At 40.2% G+C, this 23,526-nt stretch overlaps 2 protein-coding genes across 3 annotated transcripts in view; both read left to right on the top strand.

Annotated features, from left to right (window-relative positions):
- ANKS6 (ankyrin repeat and sterile alpha motif domain containing 6) overlaps positions 1-8,799 on the top strand; it is a 38,904-nt gene extending 30,105 nt beyond the window's left edge. Inside the window, exons 14-16 of one of the 2 annotated variants that reach the window (XR_014492308.1) lie at positions 5,288-5,400; positions 6,089-6,182; positions 8,542-8,593. Coding sequence is in view for 1 of the 2 variants with exons in the window: in XM_083361112.1 (XP_083217238.1) it covers positions 5,284-5,400; positions 6,089-6,182; positions 8,542-8,591 (261 nt within the window). In the remaining variant the exon portion in view is untranslated. Of the gene's footprint in view, positions 1-5,283; positions 5,401-6,088; positions 6,183-8,541 lie in introns of both variants that reach the window. The other variant, XM_083361112.1, reaches the window with a different exon arrangement.
- A 7,232-nt stretch (positions 8,800-16,031) lies between these two features.
- NFX1 (nuclear transcription factor, X-box binding 1) overlaps positions 16,032-23,526 on the top strand; it is a 41,151-nt gene continuing 33,656 nt past the window's right edge. Inside the window, exons 1-4 of the mRNA XM_083358539.1 lie at positions 16,032-16,117; positions 17,631-18,629; positions 20,093-20,254; positions 20,858-20,935. Of these exons, the coding sequence (XP_083214665.1) occupies positions 16,090-16,117; positions 17,631-18,629; positions 20,093-20,254; positions 20,858-20,935 (1,267 nt within the window). The 5' untranslated portion in view covers positions 16,032-16,089. The remainder of the gene's footprint in view (positions 16,118-17,630; positions 18,630-20,092; positions 20,255-20,857; positions 20,936-23,526) is intronic.

Here is a 23,526-nt window from a genome sequence, read left to right on the forward strand (position 1 = left end):
ACATTGCGGCCTTGAGGCAGGCCGCATGCTGTGTAAATTTGCGGACGTTTAAGAGCGACTGCGAGACCGGCTCGTCTGCGGCCTACAAAGCTAAATACTGCAGCAAAGACTGTTTGCTAGACCGAATTTAACCTTCACTGAAGCCCAGGACAAAATCATGGCAGACGAAGTCGCCGGGGGTGCAGTCCAAACAGTCCAGCCTGCCAAAATGATGAAACACGAAGAAACAGTCCACCATGAGGACGCCAAACGCTCAGAGGAATCATCAGAGAAAGAAGATGCCGAAGTCAACAAGCTACACAAGCAGCCGGACGCACAGCACCACAGCAGCAAGCAACAAGAAACTCATTACAAGGCAGTTCTCTTACCTAGATGTAAAGGTTGTGGCGGCAGCCACCAACGCGCTGATTGCAGATTCCGGTCAGCCATGTGCAGGGCCTGCGGCAAAACCGGCCACATCGCAGCAGTTTGCAGAGCTCACCAGAGGGACCGGCCACCGAAACACCAGTCGGAAGTTCCGACCAGGAGAGGTACCGGGGCCCAGGGACCATTTGGTGTGGGGTTTTGTAAAAGCCGCAGAAGTGTATGCCGCACCGGGGCCCAACGCCCCCTCAAACCAAAATTTAAACTTCAGGTGGAGCTACAAGGCGTCCCCTGTAAAATGGAGTTGGACACAGGCTCAGCTGTCTCCATTATTTCCCTGGACACATTTAATTTTGTGTGCAGTCGCAGTAGAAAATGGGCCAAGCTAAGGCCCTCTGACTTTGTTTTAACTGATTTTCAAAACGCTAAAGTCAAAGTTAAAGGGGAAGCCACCTTGGCTGTAAAATTTAAAGGGCTTTATGGGCACCTGGATGTCCTAGTAGTAGGGGGCCAGAGAACGAGTCTAATAGGACTCGATTGGTTTGATGCTTTAGGCATTCAAGTAACCAGTATCAACTGGACACAAGCCGCGAATCTAACATCAGTTTGCGAGGACTTTGCAGACATATTTGATTCAGCCCTAGGAACATACACAGGCCCGCCTATTTCATTCAAGCTAGATCCCAGCGTGGTCCCCATTACGGTTAAGCCTCGAAGGGTCCCCTTTGCCCTCAAACATAAAATTGACACAGAAATAGACAAGCTTGTAGAACAGGGCATTTTACAACCAGTTGATGGTGGGGAGTGGGAAACTCCTATAGTCACACCACTCAAGGCCAACAGAGAAATTAGAATATGTGCAGACTATAAATGTACTATTAACAAAGCCCTTAAGCAACACGAAAACCCTGTCCCAGTGGTGAACCACATTTTAGCTTCTTTGCAAGGGGGCACTATTTTCGCAAAGTTAGATTTGGCACAGGCCTATCAGCAATTGCCGGTCGATGAGGCCACAGCCACAGCTCAGATGATTGTGACTCACAGGGGGGCTTTCAAAGTGAAGCGTTTACAATTTGGGGTTAGTGTTGCTCCAGGCATTTTCCAGGGAATCATGGAACGCACACTTAAAGGCATTCAGGGTGTTTGCCCTTATTTTGATGATGTACTAATTGCTGTAGAATCCACAGAGGTATTAGCCAGCAGGCTCAGAGCTGTCCTACAAAGGCTGCGTGAAGCAGGCCTCAAATTTAAAAAGAGTAAATGTAGTATTGGGGTTTCTTCAACTGAATTTCTGGGATTTCGAATTGATGCTAACGGTATTCACCCTGCTGAGTCCAAAGTGAAGGCCATTCAGTTGGCTCCTAGTCCTAAATCCAAAGGAGAGCTACAAGCATTCTTGGGCCTCCTCAATTTCTACCATGCGTTTCTGCCTAACAAGGCCGCATTGGCAGAGCCTCTTCACAGGCTCTTAGATAAAAATGCTCCATGGAAATGAACCAGCATTCACGAGAAAAGTTTCCAGGACCTAAAGGCACTATTGTCAGTTAAATCTACTGTAACTCATTTTAGGGAGTCTAAACCAGTCTGTTTAGCATGTGATGCATCTCCTTATGGGGTAGGGGCAGTCTTGAGTCATTTAGAAAAGAATGGAACACAAGTCCCTATTGCATTTTATTCAAGGACACTGTCTTCTGCTGAGTGTAACTACGCTCAAATTGACAAAGAGGCCTTAGCCATTGTAGCAGGAATTAAAAAGTTCCATGACTATTTATATGGCAGGGACTTCACGGTCTTCACAGACCACACACCACTGCTGGGACTCTTCACAACAGACAAACAAACTCCCCACATACTTTCCCCAAGAATGCTGAGATGGTCTATTTTCCTGTCAGCATACACATTTAAGCTGGTTCACAAACGTGGCAAAGAAATGGGCCATGCTGATGGCCTGAGCAGACTCCCACTGCCACTAACAGAACCAGACCTGGCCCCTGCGGCCAGAATTCCGTCCATTCAGGACCTGCCAGAATTTCCCCTCCATGCAGGGGACATAGCTGCAGAAACAGCTACTGATAAAACACTTAGTAGAGTGCTTTCATGGGTACACACAGGGTGGTTAGATAAAAGCCCAGGCTCTGAGTTCCAGAGTTACTTTGTTAGAAGACACGAGCTATCAGCTCACAAGAGGTGCATCCTATGGGGGAACAGAGTCATAATTCCTTCATCACTGAGAGAGTTTTACAGTCACTACATGAAGGCCATCCAGACATTGTCAGAATGAAAGCTTTAGCAAGAAGCTACCTTTGGTGGCCAGGTCTAGACAAGGACATTGAGGCACAGGTACATGGATGTTATACATGCCAGCAATCAAGGCCTGAAATGCAACAGGCTCCAGTTCACAGGTGGGACGCACACTCCCTGGTCTAGAATTCACATAGACTATGCTAGGCCCTTTCAGGGGCAGCTCTTCCTCATAGTAGTATACAGCCACTCCAAATGGCTTGAAGTAATCCCAGTTGCAAACATGACTGCTGCTAGGACCATCCAGGTGCTGAGAAAACTCTTTGCCACACATGGGTTGCCAGATGTCTTAGTTTCAAGACAATGGAGCCCAATTCACTGCTGCTGAATTTCAGGCCTTCCTAAGAGCAAATCTCATCAGACACGCAACGTCTGCCCCTTTTCACCCGTCCTCTAATGGTCAAGCAGAATGTATGGTGAGGACCACAAAGGAGTCACTTAAATGCATAGTAACAGGGGACTGGCATCACAGACTGGCAGATTTTTTACTCTGCCAGCATTCTACGCACTGCTACAGGCAAAAGTCCTGCAGAACTTCGTTGGGGGAGGCGACTGATCACTAAACTGGACAGGTTGCATCCAGATAGAGTGGCAGCAGAAGCCTCTCAACCAAAACCCCCAAGGGGGCTGCAAGTGGGCTATTGGGTATGGGCCAGAAACTATGGACATGGGAATCTGTGGGTTCCTGGTAAAATTGCCAAATCATCTGGTCCCCTCTCTTACGAAGTGAGGCTGGAGGGAGGGCGAGTCGTCAGACGCCACATTGATCAACTCAGAAAATGGTTTCCAGAATGGCCACTAAGCGAGGACTGCATCATAAGTCCCTCCCAAAGTCCCCAAACTTGCAGCCAAGCCAGCCCACACATGGACTATCAAGACTCTTCCTTCATAAGCAATGAGGAATTGGGCATAGAGGAGGGGAGTCCAGAAGTGCAACATGGATCCCGATGGAGCAAGCCAACCAGATTTTAACAACCGCTATGCCAACTCTGCTGAACAATCTGACTCTGGGGTGGGCCGACCTGGAGAGGTCAGCCAGAGAGAACCTAATTCCTTTGACTCAAGTGCATTAAAGGGACACTGGTCTGCCTGGCCCGATGGGTAAGCTGGTAGACCAGAAAGTGACTGGAACCCTGAGGCGTTCCACAAGGGCACGCAAGCGTCCTACTTATCTAGCAGATTATGTTGTAAAATAAAGGAACTATAATGTCTGTACTGTTGACTTGTTGCTGTACTGAAACAATAATGGAACTACATGATGTTGTTAACTGTCTAGTGTGCTGTTAATGGAAGCCTATTCATTCTGGTGTTAAAATTGTGTAACTTGCCTAACTGTTGCTATGATGTTAAATTGTGTAACTTGTATTGTTTTGCTAATTGTTGCTATTATGTTGTCTGTTCTAAGAGGGGAGGGGTGTTATGTATTGGGCTCAATTGTAACACCATGTGGTAAGCTGGAGCTAGCTAACGGCTCTCCAGCAACTCAGACTCCCTGTCTCCAGTGCTGCTATTGGCTGCCCCTAGGTGGCAATAGGTTGCTTTAAACCTATTGGCTGTCGCCTAGGGACCAGGCTATAAATTGCTGCAGGCTGCAGCCCAGTTCTCAGTTCAGATCCTACAAGCAAATAAACATGACCACTGCTGAACTCACTTCCCTTGTCTCCATTCCTGCGCAACGAACTCACTACACAACACATACATTATTATTGATCCCAACAACATTTCTAAAGTAGGAGAGTTATTATCAAGAAGGTGGGCACTGTTGTGATTCAGCGTCAGCCTGTGGTTTCGGCAGCTGAGTCTGATGATTCTGAAGAGGAGAAGGAGGAGGAGTTTGGAGAGCCTTTGGTGTCAGAGGAAGGTTCTGATGCACTGCAGAACTCTCAGCCAGGCCCCTCCTGTCTTGTTCCTCCTCAGACTCAGCTGTGGATCATGAGGGATTGGAATCATGAGGGATTGGAAGAAGACAATCCACATCTGGCTCTGTTCAGGGACGCTAGGAGCAGGAGGCAATCTAGCAGAGCAGAACAGAGGAAAGCAATGAGGCAACTCTGGAGAAGGCAATGAGAAGCCACGCCTTGGGACTGCTGATAAAAGGGGAATGTGTGGGAGGTGCTGGTTGCTGAGGGCAACCGTTTGAAGATCTTCTGCTAGAGTCCTGGTCTGTTATTCTTGTTTAACTCTTGTTTAACCTTTTGGTTTAAGTCTTGTTTGAACTTTTCATTTAACTTTTGTTTGAACTCTTTGTAAATAAATTTGGTTGGGTTTTTTCCAGCCTGTTGATTATAAAAAGGGGTTGTCCCTGACATTCAAAGAGGGCCGGTTGTTGGCTGGAACAGAACAAGCACTTAGGCTGAAAGATGCTTGCATAAAGCCAGCTACTGAATTTATATTAACTTTAAAATTGGGATTTTCTAAGATATATTACATTTGAGACACCTGAAAAGTTGTTAACAGTAAGAAATCTTCAGATTCTTAAGAGTTTATATATACAAAATTGCTTCAGATTTAAATTTCTCAAAATCAAAGTAGTAGAGAAGAGTGCAGTGCCTTTTTCTTTTAGTCCACAGGCTGATTCATAATTTAAGAGAGATTTACTCATGATTCCTGTTTCAACAGGTAGATATGGAAGCTTTTCTCACTCTTACAGACGGGGATTTGAAGGAACTGGGAATTAAGACTGATGGCTCTAGACAGCAAATTCTAGCAGCTATTTCAGAGTTAAATGCAGGAAAGGTAATTCCAAATAACTAGAAGAAATACTTTGTTATTATTTTGCCATTATGCATTTTGATTTCCAATGAAGTACAGTGTTTGTAATTATTTACAGCACAGTAATCATTACTGAGCAATTTTAACCATTGAGGGTTATAATCATTGTATGACCAGTATATTAGTCCCTTGGGCTGACGCCTATAGTAGATATTTACAGGGGATTGTTTGGCTTGGAATTTCAGAATTTATGGAATCCCCTTTTATATGTTTATTGATGAATAAACATAATCAGCATTGCTGAAATATTTTGAGACTTCACATCATATGATTGCACTTTGCCTACCTGGTCATTATTCTGATCTAGCAATACAATTTTGAACAGCCTATACAATTCTCTTTGGGTCAAACACTTACGGTATTATTCCACTCTACAAACACAGTTTTGGTAGTTCAAACAAAGTTTGTTAAGTATGTATCAGACCAAAATACATAGTTGGTAGGATAGTTGATGTTTAGCTTGATGTAATTCAAGCTGAGCAGCCTTGGTAATGTGTAAAAGCTTAGAAGCACTTGCATTCCTTTTCTTGATATGCTGGGATAAAGTATGTCTGAAAGGTAGATCTAGGGGATTTTTCACTAAATATTGTAATAATATATTTAAGTATATCAACTGAGCTTTTGTTCCTTTTTTAATTATGAATTTCAACAGGGACGAGAGAGAAAAATTTTACAGGAGACAATACACAACTTCCATTCATCTTTTGAAAGCAGTGTCAGCAACACAAGCCCTGGGAAACCACAGAGTACGTAGAAAACAATACACTAATATTGGTTGCCTATTGATATCCTTCAAATACTTTGGCCACCTTATGAGAAGGAAGGACTCACCGGAGAAGAGCCTAATGCTGGGAAAGATTGAGGGCAATAGAAGAAGGGGACGACAGAGAATGAGGTGGCTGGATGGAGTCACTGAAGCAGTAGGCGTGAGCTTAAATGGACTCCAGAAGATGGTAGAGGACAGGAAGGCTTGGAGGAACGTTGTCCATGGTGTCGCGATGGGTCGGACACAACTTTGCAACTAACAACAACAAGAACAACAATTCATATCCTTTTATTTATATTTATTAAATTAATGGAACAAATAAAGGAGAAAACAATACCAAAATAACCCTCAATTATTTGAGATGCTTCCAAACCATTTAATTGAATAATAACATGGATTTTAAGATGAAAACAAACATAAAAGAAGTTGCATGAAAAAAGCTACTTGATTCTTAGCAAGTTCCTGGACCTCTTAAAACCAGTTTAAAATTGGAGCCAAACTGAATATATTTGAAATTCATTTTAGGTGGTTTAAAACAAAAATAAAAAATTGAAATAAACATGGCAGATTAATCATTTATATTCTAGGCAATGTATCTTTTGGGCACTGTGGTCTTCAGGTTTTTGTGACCATGGTCTAGACAACAGATTTCTTGATGTTTGAGCACTAACTATGGCTGGCATCTTCAGAAGCAATGTGGTCTGCTATGCAGACCATAGGCAGCTGAGCAGAAACTGATTTGTTCCTCTCTTTATAGCCAGATGCAACAGATCAACTTGCCTCTGAAAGTGCCATTCACTGTTGCCATTCATTGGTGTTTCACTATTGCCAATGAAACACCAGGAGCACCAGGAAACCTATTATCTAGACCAGATATGTCAAACTCACGACGTCACGTGATGTCGCGCAATGTATCGGAGCTTTTTCTCCATTACCAGCAATGGGGTGGGCGTGGTTTCCTGATGACGCATCTGGCCCGTGGGCCGCCAGTTTGACACCCCTGATCTAGACCAGTTACTGAATACTGAAATCCAACACTGCCCAATAGATACTGGACATGAAAGCCTACAGAAGTCTATCAATCTATGTTTGTTTAATAGGATTGCAAAGTAGGTTTACATACACCAGTCTCTATATGGTGACATTCTTAAAATTAACTTCTGTCAATCCTCCCAGGTAAACCAGACAAGAAACATGTCAAGATTAATTAATTCTAGTTTATTGTAAGGTTACATTAACAGAATCTTGCAAATCTTAAGGCATAAACTTTCTGCCTCCACTTTCCTTCAATACTTCCAATGTTAAAGTATTTTGCTTCAATCTGTGTTAACAAGTTGAATAGGTGTTCTTTTCCTTTAATTATATATAATGTTCCTTGTGGCTCTCTCTAGTGTCTAATCCTCAAAACCTGTTCTATCATATTTTTCTGAAATTCAAAACGTTAGCCATTTCCCATGGGAAGGATTCAATTATTTCAAAATATCTTTTCAGGTTCATCCCATACTCTTAATTTATAGCTTTCTCAAATCATCACTCTAATCAAATTGAATTGATTCAAATCAGACTATACATAATTGCTGAATTAGTATCTGAAGCCATTTTTTCTAATATCCCTCTTGTAAGCTGTTTTTAAAATATTAGATTCATTTGAAAAAAACATGAGTCCATGGAAAGTTATTTCTGCCTTTTCCGGGTACTTGTTCCCATGACAGTTCTTTTTGACATAAAGACAGCTTCATCTGAGGAAGGCTTTTGGAGGATGACATCAAGACCAGTGTCAGATCATAGATGATTGAATAAGAAGTAGAAGAGACTAATTCCAAGCAGTCCTGCCAGCTCACGCTTTCTTTAGGATTGTTTTTTTAATTCACTTTAAATCTTCTACCCAAGTGAAGGACGGACACTGAAAAAAAGCTTCAGTTAACTTTGTTTCTACTTAGGAATATCAGATTTCAGCTTTTTATCTCTTTATACTCAATGGGGAAAAGATAGAGCCAAATAATTACTTCCATTGTCCTCTTTCTGTGGAGCATGAGAAGCAAATAATGCTTACCAGTTACAGCAGACATGTCAAACTTGTGACATCACGTGATGTCATGAGATGTATTGGGACTATTTTGCCATTGCTGGCAATGGGGTGGGCGTGGCTTCTGGATGACACGTCCGGCCCGTGGGCTGGCAGTTTGACACCTTTGAGTTACAGTATCTTACTCTGCATTTGGGGAGAGGGGTACAGTGTTAAAAGAACAGTTTCTCATAGTTGCATTCATGTGAAATAAAAGTTTAGCTCCTTACTATACACACAGTCCAATAAGTACTATATGTGTTTGTGTTTACAGCACCTGGATGCTGGGTAAGACCACAGGAACCATCTCCTACCAAGAGGTAAACTTCGAACCAGTGTAAGAAACATGAAATACAGATCAAGTACACTTTTGCAACTTTACATTGTGGACTATGCTGGAAATATATTGTGTTAATAGCAGAAACTGTACTTCATTTGTAAAATAGACTTAGTTTTAATAAAGCTGGTCATATTTGAATGGTGTGGTCCTTATTTTATTGAAATGAGGAAAGAAAACATCATTGAACCTGCACAGGCACTGTAGTAGGTGAATAACAAGAAATTTGTTACTTCTCAGCCTGGAAGAAGAGTTTCTCAAATAGGGCTAAAAAAATGAACTGACAACCAATCAAGTTCATAAAGAACTGATGTGATGCATTCATATGCTTCAATTCCAGCCAGTGCTCTTGCTGTAGAGTTTTGTATTATATCAAGTTTCTGAATTGCCTTCAGGAGCAGCCTTGCATGTAATGCACTGCATTTATCTAATTTATCTACCGGTATTTATCTAGTAAGATCTCCTGCTTCAGCTGGTGAAAGATGTTTCACATATAGAAGTCACTGGTGCCTTGAGTGTCAGAGTTGGATTTAGAAGCAGCCCCTAGCAACAAATGTTTTAGGAGAATGCAGCTCTATCTACAGTAGATATAACTACTTATCTTGACAAACAATTTAATAACGGCGCTGTTGTTTTACATCATTTTTGGCCCTAATCCATCATTGCAGCTAGACACTGATTTAACAGTTCCATTCCCTCACCTGGTTCCAATCAACTGCCTGCAACTTCCAGTAGGACATTTTGCCCTTTACTTTTAGAGCAGTTTTTCCATAAAATTAAATATTCATGAGCCTCAACATCAAAACCCACAAGACTCAAACGTGTCTCGCTGCTCTTAATCTGAGAAGGGAATACCTTGTCTATTATGTTATTGATCCTAGCAATTGCCAGGTCCTTAATGGAAATACATGCAAGCTTTCCAACAGAGTTCACAAACATTCATTCAGCGCACATGTAGTTGCTGAAATATAAGCCTAATGATATTTTTGGAAACCTGGCAAGTTAAAACCACCATCCTTAATAGATTATCTCTGTTTAGCTACTGATACCCTAGATGATCTTCTTTCCCATATAAATTCCTTATTTTCCTCAATAATGTATCTATCTCAAATAAATATTTATGTGGCACAAACACTGGAATACATCTTAATACATACAATAGATTAATCTTGAAGCAACATTCATTTTAGTATTATTTTACCCAATCAATTTAGCAGAATGTTGATCCATCCATTAATATCTAAGGGATTAATGCATCTAAGGCATTCTCTAAAACTCGTAACATACTTAATTGTTTAGGAATATAAAATCCTAGATGCTTAATATGGACTTTGCTGATCTTTTTCTCATTTGGAAATATTGGTGATTTGTGTTTGCTGAGAGAATATCTAAGATGGAATGGGGTGGCATATTAAATGCTTCTCAATTCCCCAGCAAATAATTCAAAATCATGACCAGATTTTTTTTCCAGCAGCTCTTTCTCTTAGAGCAGGGGTGTCAAACTGCCGGCTCACGGGCTGGATGTGTCATGCTGAAATCGCATCCACCCCAGCTCCCGCAATAGGAAAAAAGTCACGATACCTCGCAACACGTCAGGTGACGTAGCGAGTTTGACACTCCTGTCCTAGCGTAGTGTTTCTCAAAGTGTGATCTGAAGAACTGGAGGGGGGGTACGTCAACCCTCTTTCAGGGGTCCATGAAAATTATTTCCCAGTCTGTTGAAAAATAACACAGTATTGAAGTTCTATCAAACAATTATGAGAAGCAGTAGTGACAGCAAATGTGTCAGCTTTAATTTTCAATAAATATTGCTAAATACAGGTAGCTCTTGATTTACAACCATTTGTTTAGCAATCATTTGAAGTTACAATGGCACTGAAGATAGTTATTTATGACAGGTTCTTGCAACTGTGACTGTTGCAGCAGCCCCGCGATCCACATGATCAAAATTTGGGCACTTGGCAACCGGCATGCATTTAGGACGGTTGCAGCATCATGGGATCACGTGATTGCCATTTGTGACTTTCCCAGCGGGCTTCCAACAAGCAAAGTCAATGGGGGAAACTGGATTCACTTGCTGACCATGTGATTCACTTAATAACTGCAATGACTCACTTACCAACCATGGCAACAAAAATAATAAAACAATTTGTGACTCACTTAATAACCACCTTGCTTAGAAATTCTGGTCCCAATTGTGGTCGTTAAGTTGAGGACTCCCTGTATAACACAAAGAAAAGCTGTTTCGGGTTCCTCCATATATATTTTTTTTAAATGGGAAGAGTATCGTATATGATGAACAGAGGTTAAGAAGATTTCATAGTAAAAAAATAATTTCCACTATTGTGTCCTTCCGAAAATGGAGAAAAGATAAGATGGTCAAAAACATTACGAGTAGAAATAATTTTGCAATAATTATCATCATTTTGTTTTCAAGAAAGATTGTTCCAACCACATTTCTGATTCAGGCTTTCAAAAACAGTGACATCTACAGCAATATTAATAAAGCATAAACCTGCTCTTTCTGTAGGAATGCAGATCTGCCCATAATGGCTTCATCGAGCTGGTGAAACCCCATTTTCATATTATTATTATTAACAGATTTGCTTAACTCTCCTAAACTATCATATCTTGATTTGAATTTCTGCATATTCCTACTTCTTTTTGTCTCTCTGGGTGTGTTGAAAATATATTGACAGCCTGATAACAATCATTAAAGAAGAAAATATGTGAGGAAAACTGTTAATGCCATCTTTGCTGCAATCTGCTTCTAATTCTGGAAACAGAATGTGGAAATTGTTTTGGCTGAATGCATCCTCAGTTCTTCTCCTGATATATTGTCATTAAAACACAGACCTCACTATTTTGGAGGCCAGAGATTTTTCACTATAAACAAATTGGTTGATTTGATTCAATGTAGAACACTGGGTAAATTAAGGCCATTTCTTTTAGCAATCAGGCTGTACTTTAATTGAGTCTCTCCTTTTTAATATTTACATAAAACATCTGGGACGAAGAGCTAATTCATCAGGGCAGGACAGATCAGGAGAGTGATGATACCCAATTGTATTATTTTACCGCAGGCTGGGTAGAATGTTGTCAATGACTTAATCTAATGTCTGAAAGTTGATAGGGTTGAGATGGATGAAACAGGTTAAAACCAAGAATGATGAAATTATTGTCATTGAACTGCCCTTTAATGGTCTCTAAATAATTTGAAAGTTATTGCTGAATGGGCAGGTGGACACAAGAGCAAGTGGGATTTTGCCAGTTGAATCCTACCTGTAGCAAGATGACCTCGCAACTGTAAAGTGTAATCTTCACAACTCCTTTCATAATCCTCAGTTGTGTGGACTAATACAATGCTTACTATACGGGGTTGCCTCTGAAAACTGCCTGAAATTGGTCTAGGATTCAACATCCATGCTATTGATTGATATACCCTGGTACAGGTGTACAGATAGTCCTTGACTTATGACCACAGTTGATCCCAAAATTTCTACAGCTAAGCGAGGGAGTTAATTGAGTTTTGCCACATTTTACGACTTTTCTTGCCGTAGTTGCTAAATGAATAACTGCTGTTGTTAAATAACATGGTTGTTAAGTGAATCTGGTTTCCCCATTGACTTTGCTTGTCAGGTCAAAAAAGGTAATCACATGACCCCAGGACACTGCAACCGTCATAAATACATGCCAGTTGCCAAGTATCTGAGTTTTGATCACGTGACCATGGGGATGCTGCAACCATGGGGATGCTGCAACCATGATCACGTGACCATGGGGATGCTGCAAATAAGTGCAAGAAACAGTCATAAGTCACTTTTTTTCAGTGCGATTGTAACTTCAAATGGTCACTAAACAGATGGTTATAAATTGAGGACTACCAATATTATATTGGTGCTGCAGGTCCTGCAATTGCTCCCTCTAAGCTTTTGAGGATACTTCAAAATCTATTATAACCTATAAAGCTCTACATAGTTCACCATCCAAGCACTTATAGAACTAATAGGATTATACCAACCTGATAGGGAAATTCCATGAAAAACTGTCTGATTCCCCATTTATGTGAAGAACAGAAGGCTAATAGACACCTCTTCTTTGTAAGTATGCTCTAAAATAGCCTCACCTTGAAATTTGATTGATCTTGATGTTGTTGGCTTTCTATAAGCTTTTAAAAACTGAACTATTTTGCGGAGTCTGTAGGCTGGAAAATATCAACAATGCCATCATTTCTTTAGGTGTCTAATTTTTTTTAACTATATCATTTCTGTAACTACTCTGCTGTAGATTTTTTTTACTGTTGGGTGAATCACTGAGCTTTTGCAATTGTGTTGAATGGGATAAATTAAATTGTAAATTAAATCACATAATTTATAGAGAGAATTCTGATTTTATTTGGGAGAGATTGATTATTACTATTGCTATTTATTAATGAACATGCTTATTCTTATTGGGCTTCACAGAAGTAAATTGATCAGATTGGATTGAAGTTAAAATTTGGGATAATAGCTTGGTGGGGACAGTATGTGTTACAAAGCTTGTATTTTAACTAGAAATATATTTAAGTATGGAATCATCCAAAGGACTGTTTTTCAGATTTACAGCATTATCCTCTAATTTCAACCACTGGATACATATAATATTTAAATGGCATGTAACTTCCTAGGATGTGCCCACTTGACAATGCTCTCAGCTGGAAATTATCAAAAATATGGAAAATCCAAACCTGTCTTTCCTTTTTAAATATTCTAAATTTGTATAAATAATTCAGATTCAGTTCATTTTCAGATTCAAACATGTATAACGCAAGTCTTCACATAATTTGAATTAAGAAAATGAGAAGCAAATATTCTTGATGTTTTAATATACTTAACACTACTGCATTCATCAGGTGGCTATCGTTAGTTCCAATAGGGCTTACATCTCGCAAATTATTCCATGGATATACAGTAACAAGATTTTTGCATAATAGGGTAGGCATTACTGATGAAATTTATGGGTCTCATATAGATAAGGGAACAGGAGCTGTTCCAGAAAACAAACTTTGTACAAAATTCTGACAGGATTTAAGATAGATGCTAACTTATATAGTTATTAGGTAGCCAAATTTGATTATGTATTATTAGGATATAAACCAGGGGTGTCAAACTGTCGGCCCGCGGGCCGGATGCATCATGCAAAAACTGCGCCCACCCCATTGCTGGCAGTGGCAAAACCGTCCTGATACGTTACCCGATGTCTTGAGTTTGACATGTCTGATATATACCACTGAAGAGCCATAGCGGTGCAGAGGTTAAAATGCAATATTGCTGGCTAATTCTGCTGACTGCCAGTAGTTCGATTCTCACCAGCTCAAGGTTGACTCAGCCTTCCATCCTTCTGAGGTTGGTAAAATGAGGACCCCCGATTGTTGGGGGCAATATGCTGATTCTGTGAACTGCTTAGAGAGGGCACTGTAAAGCACTGTGAAGCAGTATCTAAGTAAGTGCTATTGCTATCAGATTTAGAATTTAAAGGATGACCCAAGATATTTTGTTTTGCCATCTAGAATTGGCTATCCTCCAACTCCAGACACGTAACTAGATTAGTAGCGTGGATTTTGCTTGAAAAAGAATAGGATAGTGTCTTCTATTGCACCTAATGACTATGGAGATTCTCGGTCATCCATCCGCCATGCAGTCAGAACTGGAGAAGCTTCTTGAATGAGAAGCAAAATGTCCATCTTCAAGGAAAACAAAGGAAATCCACCTTTGGGACACGTACCTAAGGACAACAAATAGTAAAATTGAGCCTTGGTGGAGCAGTAGGCTAATGCCTCCTTAAGTAACACCAGCTGCCTGCAATTAGTGCAGGTTCGCATCCCACCAGGCTCAAGGTTGATTCAGCCTTCCATCCTTCCGAGGTAGGTAAAATGAGGACCCAGATTGTTGGGGGCAATAAGCTGACTTTGTAATAATGCCGCTTGGGGTGTGTGTGAAAGCCCTAATAAGCAGGCATATACATAGAATCAAGGCTACTGCTAAGCTTGTAAGCCGCCTTGAGCCTTCGGAGAAGGGCGGGATATAAATGGAATTAAAATAAAATAAATAAAAAATAAAATAAAATAAAATGCTGAAAGCAGAGGCAATTCCGCCTCCCAACATCTGACAACCGAAGCTCACTGACATTAAAGTCAGGGCTGTATCTCGCAACCTTAGAGGGAACGTTCAGACTACCATACGCGTCCGGGTGCCATCCCAATAGCCTGCTTCTCTGCTCAAAATGAAATCGTGGAGGCGGGAAAAGCCGCTTGTTTTTAAGGCACGTTGTTCACTGTAATTTTAAAAGAGAATCGGGAGTGGGGGGGGGAGAGGGAAAGCTCACACCGAACCTCTGCTTCGATTTCCTGTAGACAGCGGCTAGATCCAATATTTTTATTTTATTTTTTTATTTTAATTCCATTTATATCCCGCCCTTCTCCGAAGACTCAGGGCGGCTTACAAGCTTAGCAGTAGCCTTCATTCTATGTATATGCCTGCTTATTAGGGCTTTCGCCCCCCCCAGTGGCATTATTACAAAGTCAGCTTAATTGCCCTCAACAATCTGGGTCCTCATTTTACCTACCTCGGAAGGATGGGAGGCTGAGTCAACCTTGAGCCTGGTGGGATGCGAACCTGCACTAATGGCAGGCAGCTGGTGTTACTTAAGGAGGCATTAGCCCACTGCTCCACCAAGGCTCTATAGCACTCGGTGTGAGCGTGGCACTCCCAATTTCCCCCCTGCGGCCGAGAGCTTCCTCATTTTTGGCAGGCAAGGGTAGACTGGCTAATAATAATAATAATAATTTAATAATAATAATAATAATAATAATAATAATAATAATAATAATAATAATAATAATAATAATAATAATTTAATTTTTATACCGCCCTTCTCCCGAAGGACTCAGGGCGGTGTACAGGGCAATACAATAAAATACAATATATAAAAATTAAAAGAAATATTAAATACAGTCGCCCAATTAAATAGATTAATACAAAATGTTAAAATACCCCTAAACCCATCAGACCAGGCCGGCTTGTTCAAATAAATATGTTTTTAGGAAGGTCGGGAGCCGTCCGGAGCTCCACCGGTAAACGGTTCCAAAGGTCTGGCGTGCCCACAGAGAACGCCCTCCCGCTGGGGGCCGCCAGTCGACACTCTTTGACCTCCTCGGCCTATTTGGGCAACCCCCGGCCGCCTAAACAGAGGCAGCCGCCCTATACCTTTCCCGCCCTACACCTTTCCTGCTCTACCAGGCGGGAGCCCCAGCAAAGGAGCGCCGAGCTGAGCTGAGCCGAGCCGAGCCGAGCGGCGGGTGGCGTGAGGCGAAGAGGGGCGGGCTAAGCAGGGCGCCTGCGCGTGGCGGAGGGACGGGTAGGAGCGCTTGGGAGCAGCTTCGCGGAAGGGCGGGAGCTCGGCTAGTTGAGGTGGCGGGTCGGTTGGGCGCGTGGTTGGGCGCGAGGCATGGCGGAGGCGGCCCTGCCGAACTCAGGTAAGACCTCCGGGGACTTGGAAGCGGAGAAGGGGAGGGTGGGAGGAGAGTTACCCCGTGGTGACCCCGACTCGGGGGGGGGGGGTTAGCCAACCCACGAGTGGAAGAAGCCCGAGGTGACTGAGCCAGACCCGACTCGACCGCGGGAGGCCGAGTTTTCCGTCCCGTTCCCGGAAGGAGGGGGGGGAGAAACCCGGAAACTTCGGTTCTTCGGGCACCATCTCTACCAACGGTGCCTCTGTCCATATTCTGCTCTTTGTCCCTTCTCGGCAAAGCTGGGGTCCCCTGAGGCCCCAGCTTTGCCGAGAAGGGAATGGCTGGCGTGCAGCGACCTCCGTGGGGGCAAGTTCTTGCCTTCCCTGACTGCAGAGGGACTTAAGAGACGGTGGGAGCAAGAACGGCTTCTCTATTTATTGTAGGTCCTTCTTATGTACACCTGTCTGGATAAGGTGCTTGTGCTCTCCTCCCTCTCCCTCCCTCTGTGTGTGTGTGTGTGTGTGTGTGTGTGTGTGTGTGTGTGTGTATGCATGCACATGTATACATGCATGCATACATACATACATACATACATACATATCTTAACATATCACCAAGGCAATTAAATGGCATATATTTCCAGGTGAGGGACACTGGGAATGTGTCGTGCAAAGCGTGGGGTGGGGTGGGGTGGGGGGGAATGAATATTCATTCCAGCCGTGCTCTGCTGCTGCAGTGCATCTTGCATCAACAGATGTGACGCTCATATAAAAAAGGGGCATCCTGACTATCCAGTCCAGATCGTTTGCCAGCGGGACAGAAAAGACCCAAGACCGGAATGCTTTGGAAAACTTCAAAATATCCATTGGAAGGTCACCCTAAGGAATTAGGCTTATTTCCGATTGCCTTGCGTTATTGAGATGCTTTTTTGGTTTTGTCTGGGTGCACCACAGATCGCAATTTTTTGAAAGATGAAGGCAGTAGCTGTTAAATGTTAGTTCTGAACAGCAGTGGCTTAGCTCCGAAAATATATTTTCCTCATTTTCTGGAGTCAACCGCTCTGATAGTTTGAAATGAAATTTATAATTATCTCAGATTTATTTTCTTTAAAAATAGTACCCTGAGTTTAATAAATGCTTTCTTTTAAAATGTTGCCTTTATTATGCATTAGTATTTTCAGAGTAGTTGCCAGGTAGGAACTGCTAATTGTGATTAAAAGAATAATTGCTTCCCTAAAATAACAGCAAGATGTTTATGGAGAGTTTAACACTGTACTACAGCTTAAAAAACAACTTAAATAAGAGATTCAAAGATGATATGTTTACAAAATGTAACCACTTTATAACATACATTATTTATGAATATGATTATTATAATGCTTTTTAAAACACTGTTGTAATTGCTGCATCTTACTGTTTGAGAAAGTGGCAATATTGTGGTCTAATGAAACAACTGTCTTTGATAATAAATGTATAATCTCAATTGGCTCACAAGAACCTTTTTCTAAAAGTGGTGAATATGTTGTCCTTTTTCTTAGGTGTCTTAAATCCAGATGCAACTGATTTTGTTCCAAGAGAAAGACAAATTTTCAATCCAAGTTGGAACAATCAATCCAGGCTGGAATTTGATTGTGATTCAGGCAGAAATTCCTTACCTTCTTCTGTTCAACCTAGGCATGGTAAATGTGAAGATTCAGTTACAGATCATAATACTTTCTACAGCACAGAAAGCCAGCATGGATGTCAGCCAGATTCTTCACGATTTCACAGTATTGGTAAAACTAAAAACAGTAACATACATAGTCAGCGGTGGCAAAGATCAAGGAATGATCGAACACATGGGAAAAATCAAATGAAGCAAATACCTGCAGGGAGCACAGAGGATTCTACATGTTTAGGCACTAGATTAGTTGTAGGGCGTAGGATGAATCATAGAGAATACAGCGATTTCTCTTCAGACAGTGAAAAAGAAACTGCTACTGCAAATAACAGAGGAGCAAAGCCGAAGAAGACATATTTGATGCATTCACGTGGAAGAGGATTGAAAGAAAAAGAGAAACATTCATCTGAGAGGGAAAAAAGAATATCAACTAAATGGAAAGAAAAGGCTTTTGAAAATATTCCAGCAGTAGATCCGGCCCACTCAGATTCATCTGAAACATCTCTCGGAAAAACAGTATCTGATGGCTTTTCTGACAATAGCATTGCAAGAAGAAAATACCCTTTTGCAAACAGGCATTTTAGAGAATCTGCGTGGAATAAAGAAACTGGCAAAAAGCAAGATACATCCAGAAGTAAAAATGCAAAACATGTTAAGAATGCATCTCTTCCACATCCTCCCAGAGAACGCACCAGTGAGAAGAGGAAAGAATCTGTACTGCATGAAAGAGGTTCAAACTTAGTGAGTGCGGCAGAGACACAGTCGTTCTGTGAAACAGCTACACGTGATGGGAGGAAGCCACTTCTTCAAGAAGGATATAAAAACAGACGCTGGAAAAAGCAAAACGATGCACCAAAGAGCAAAGAAACTCATACAGGTAAATTTAGAAATGCTTAATACAGCAGACCTATTACTGTAGCCAAGTCATATAGTAGAAAGATGCTTTAGTAAAAAGATTATGATATATAATTTGTGATTGTAGTGTTGCAGTATGAAACCATTGATAAAGAAGCAAAAACTTGGTTCTTGTACTAATATGTGGCAATAGAAATTGCCATCTCTTAATAAGCGTGGTTTTATTTTTCTCTTTCCACCCATTTCCCATGCCCCTAATTTTACATAGCATTTAGAAACGCTTGTTATACCAGTTAGTGATACGGTATATATAAAAGAGAAAAAAAATCACTTTCACAGCTCTTCTTCCTATTGAATAATGTTGCTGGTTACTTTTTGATTCAGTTCAGATTTTGAACTGAGTGTGATAGTTTATTTGCTTTCCAAATAGAGCACTAATAGCTTTAAAATGTGTCCTTGAGAACTGTGTAGTTGTTAGAGATTTATCAGCAGCTCTTCATAATGTCTAAAGAAGTCTCAAACTTGTAAAGATCTTTGGGTGCAATGGTGCAAGATAGTCTTTGTTCATGTAAGGTTATTGGTGAATCCTAAGAGAGTTAATCTTTGCCTTTGGAATATGTGGAACATGTCCCAAATTTTCTTTAGCTCACAAGCATGTAAATTTCCATAACAGCTGAGGCAATGACATAGTTCACACATCATACCAAGATATGATTTCGTTAATCATGCTTTGCCTAAGCTATATTTTGTGGGATTCATGCCTGCTGTTAAATCAGAAACTATAATTTACAAACTACAGTATGTGCATTCAGATTTTTAGACCATGGTATGGCTTATGAAATTGCTGTCAAAGTGTTCTCTCACAGTTGAACATTTTGAAAACAATGTATTTGAGACTATTATTTATAACAACTTCTTGAAATGCAGTATCACTGGGAAGGCACTGAACTAATATTGTAATGTCAGCATCTGCATGATGTTTTTAATCTTTCTTGTACTGCTCAGCAGCCTGATGTTCTCTCACTGTCTGATGTTTAATGACTATTATACTCTTGCTGCATAAGTGGACTGGTGCTTGCAGAAAATCAGATTGACTGCTTCAGTAATGAAAAAAGTGAATATTTAGATAATAGTAGTGTTAGTGCCAGGGCTTGAAAGAATGAGTATCTGGGAATAGCACAGTACATGATGCTTTTTAATAAATTGATGTTTGAAGGGGACTATTTAGCTACAACAGGGACAGATGTACTTCCGAAAAGGTGCCTTTGACATAATGAAAGGGTTACTGGCTTTATATACTAGTTCAGACCAAATAGTCTCCCTTACAACACTGTGCCTGAGTAAATCTTGCCACTAAATTTGCTACAAATATGCTACTTTAATGTGTTTATACCTCTGATTTACTGCATTTTAGTAAATATACTAAATAAATATTTGTGTACTAGTATTTAGTATGTTTAATATTTCTAAACTAAAATCTCCTAGGGTCTCTGATAGAGCAGCTTACCTCAGAAAAATATGAATGTATGGTATGTTGTGAGGTGATCCGTGTGGTAGCCCCAGTTTGGAGTTGCCGGAATTGCTATCATGTTTTCCACTTAAGCTGCATTAAGAAGTGGGCAAGATCTCCAGCAGCACAGACTGAAGGTTAGTATGTCCTCCTGTTAAATGTATTGAAAAAATCATTACACTGGAATCAAGCATTCTGTTTTTCTCATACAGTATTAAACCAGATTATTAGAAGAATGCATCAGGTAATTTCAAGTATAACAAAATGGTTCAGTACACAAGTCTTTGTTATTCAATGTGTTGCTACTCCTTTAAAACATGAGAGCCAGTTTGATCTAGTGCAGGGGTGTCAAATTGCTGGCCCGCGGGCTGGATGCATCATCTGGAAGCAATGGCGAAAAGGCTTTGATAGGTTGCACGACGTCACGTGACGTTGCGAGTTTGATATGTCTGGTCTAGTGGTTAAGGCACTAACTAGGCTGTGAATCCTAGTCCTGCCTTAAGCATGAAAGCCAGCTGGGTGACTTTAGTCCAGTCATTGTCTCTCAGTACAACCCACCTCACACCTTCTTGTTGTGGGGAAAATAGGAGGAGGAGGAGGGAATATTAGGTATGTTCACTACCTGAAGTTATCTAAAACAATATTAATACTAAAACAAACTAATAAAAATAAATAACAGGTGATCAACTATACCTTGAAATAGGGAAAATTAAATTGGGTGGTGTTTGCTTTTTTTCTAGATGGTAACTGTGGCTGGCGATGCCCTGCATGTCAAAATGTTTCATCACAAGTTCCTAGTATTTATACCTGTTTTTGTGGTGAGTGTTTTTCTAATTTGTTTTTTAATACCTAGTCAGGGGTCTTAAGTGCCTGCTCTGTTTAGATATATAGGCTTGATTTCTAAGAAAATAATGGAAGGAAAATACCCATCCCTTCTCTCTCTTACAGCTCCTTGGAATTTCTTCAGGGTCTTCTCGAACAATTTGAGATTATTGAAACTCCATAGGGAGTAAGCTATTAATAGAGAAGTAGTATTTGCATCTGGAACAAATAAAGTTGCTTCAGATCTGGCTTAACTAGTGTAACTTTACCTATCAGCACTCTTTAAAGGAGACATGTCTTCTGGGCTTGCATGGTGATTGTGCAGTCTCAGGTTTGTTTTTCTGAGCATATGTAGCTATTGTTCATGCTCTGCAAAAGGCACTGTTATTTAAGAAGTCGGCTCACAACGGGGTTACTCAATCTTAAAATATGACCCCTGACCTTCCTCCCTTTACTTTTCTTGGCTGACTTTAAGATTTGCACCAAAATAACTGATTTTTAAATTTCATATATTTAAATTACCTATATTTACTATCAGATTGTTTTGTGTGAATCATTTATTCTGTGTGCCACCTCTTAAGACTAATGTTCATTTTTATAGTGAATTTTACTTTTAGGATTTTAGAGATAAAGCTTGGATATTATAGGTTATATTTATAAGAAATCTTTCATGTTTTATAAGCTGCTCTACTATTCTGGTATCTTTTACTATAAAGTTATCTACATATAAATCTAATGTTTTTCCTCCAGTTGGTTTCTGCTAACAAAAATAAAAAGATTGCCTTTGGAATAGTAAAAGTGATATAAAAATCTGGAAAGCATTGTGTATACCTCTCTTTGTGGGCATACAGACACACACACATATATATATATAGGTAATCCTCAACTTATAACTGTTCATTTAACAACTGAAGTTGCAATGTCCTCAACTAAAACTGTTTAGTAACCATTTGAAGTTACAACGATACTGGAAAATGTGATTTATGACCATTTTTCACACAACCGTTGCAGCATCCCCATGGTCATGTGATCAAAATTCAGGTACTTGGCAACTGATTCATATTTATGACGGTTGTATTGTCCCAGGGTCATGTGATCCCCTTTTGCAATCTTCTGACAAGCCAAGTCAATGGGGAAGCCAGATTCACTTCACAACCGAGTTACTAACTTAACAACTGCAGTGATTCATTTAAATGTGGTAAGAAAGGTCATAAAATGGGACAAAACTCACTTAGCAAAAGAAATTATGAGTTCAAATATGGTCATAAGTCAAGGACTACCTGTAGTTTTCATTTGCTGGTATTGGTAACAGTCTTTATAAAATACACCTGTCTTACATAACAGAGAGGCTGTCATGTTTTTCTTTGCTATATAGCTTATCACCGTGGAAACATTCAGTTCCATGTTTTAAAGTATATGTTGAATAAAATTAGAAAATTAGATATATTTAAGATGCATAGTAAAGTACTAATAGTTATAAATGTAACTGTTTTAGTTCTTTAAAGACTGATATGTATATTTTTAAAGGTCTGATGGAAAAAAAAGGATACATGCTATAGGTTAAACTTGTTAGAATGACAGAAAGCTGAATTTATTTAATTTATCATATTTATATGGCCACCCATTTCACAAAATGTGAAGTGGTGACATACAATAAAAATGTAGCTACAAGTACAATTTTTTCTGTTTCTCATTTATTGAATGGGAATTTATATAAAGTAAACATTGAATGGTAGAAATAAAAAAGGAAATAATAAAAGGTATTTCTAGGAACTTGACCGTGTTTGTCATCATCATGCAATTTCAGTAGAATCTATTGTGTTAAAACTTAAGTGTTTTCATATAGTACACTAAATATGCCTTAACAGTTCACATTATAGCTTACTGTATTGCATGAAGCCAGTCTCTCTCTCTCTCTCTGTGTGTGTGTGTGTGTATGTATATGTATACACATGCATACATACATACATACATCAACTGGGAGACAAACTCTGCACCAAGTGGAAGATCAAACAGATTCCTGACAAACCTAGCAGACAACTTTGTCTCCCAAAAAGTAGAGAAGGGAACTAGGGAATTAGCCATATTGGATTTAATCCTCACTAACAGAGATGAAATGATAGAAGGTGTTGAAGCCACAGGAACCTTTTGGGGGAAGTGATCATGCAATATTGGAGTTCAACATTCTGGAAGCACAAGCAATAGAACACAGTCAAACTAGAGTCTTGGACTTTAAAAGAGCTAATTTCAATAAACTTAGGGGAAGAATTCCATGGATGAGAATCCTAAAGGGGAAAACAACTCAAGAAGCTTGGGAAATTTTGAAAAGTGAGATAATAAAGGCCCAGTCTAACACAATATCAACAAAGAAGAAAAATAACAGCTCTCAAAAGAAACCAGCATGGCTGCATAAAGAACACTCTGATAAATTGAAAGATAAAAGGACAAATATAAGAAGTGCAAAGAGGGGCACATAACTAAGGCAGAATATCAGCAAACAGCAAAGATGAAGTGAGGGAAGCTAAGGCTCAAAATGAACTAAGGCTTGCGACCAAAGTCAAAAATAACAAAAAATGCTTCTTTCAAA

This window comes from Vipera ursinii, assembly GCF_947247035.1.
Source record: "Vipera ursinii genome assembly, chromosome: 3".
Lineage (NCBI taxonomy): Eukaryota > Metazoa > Chordata > Lepidosauria > Squamata > Viperidae > Vipera > Vipera ursinii.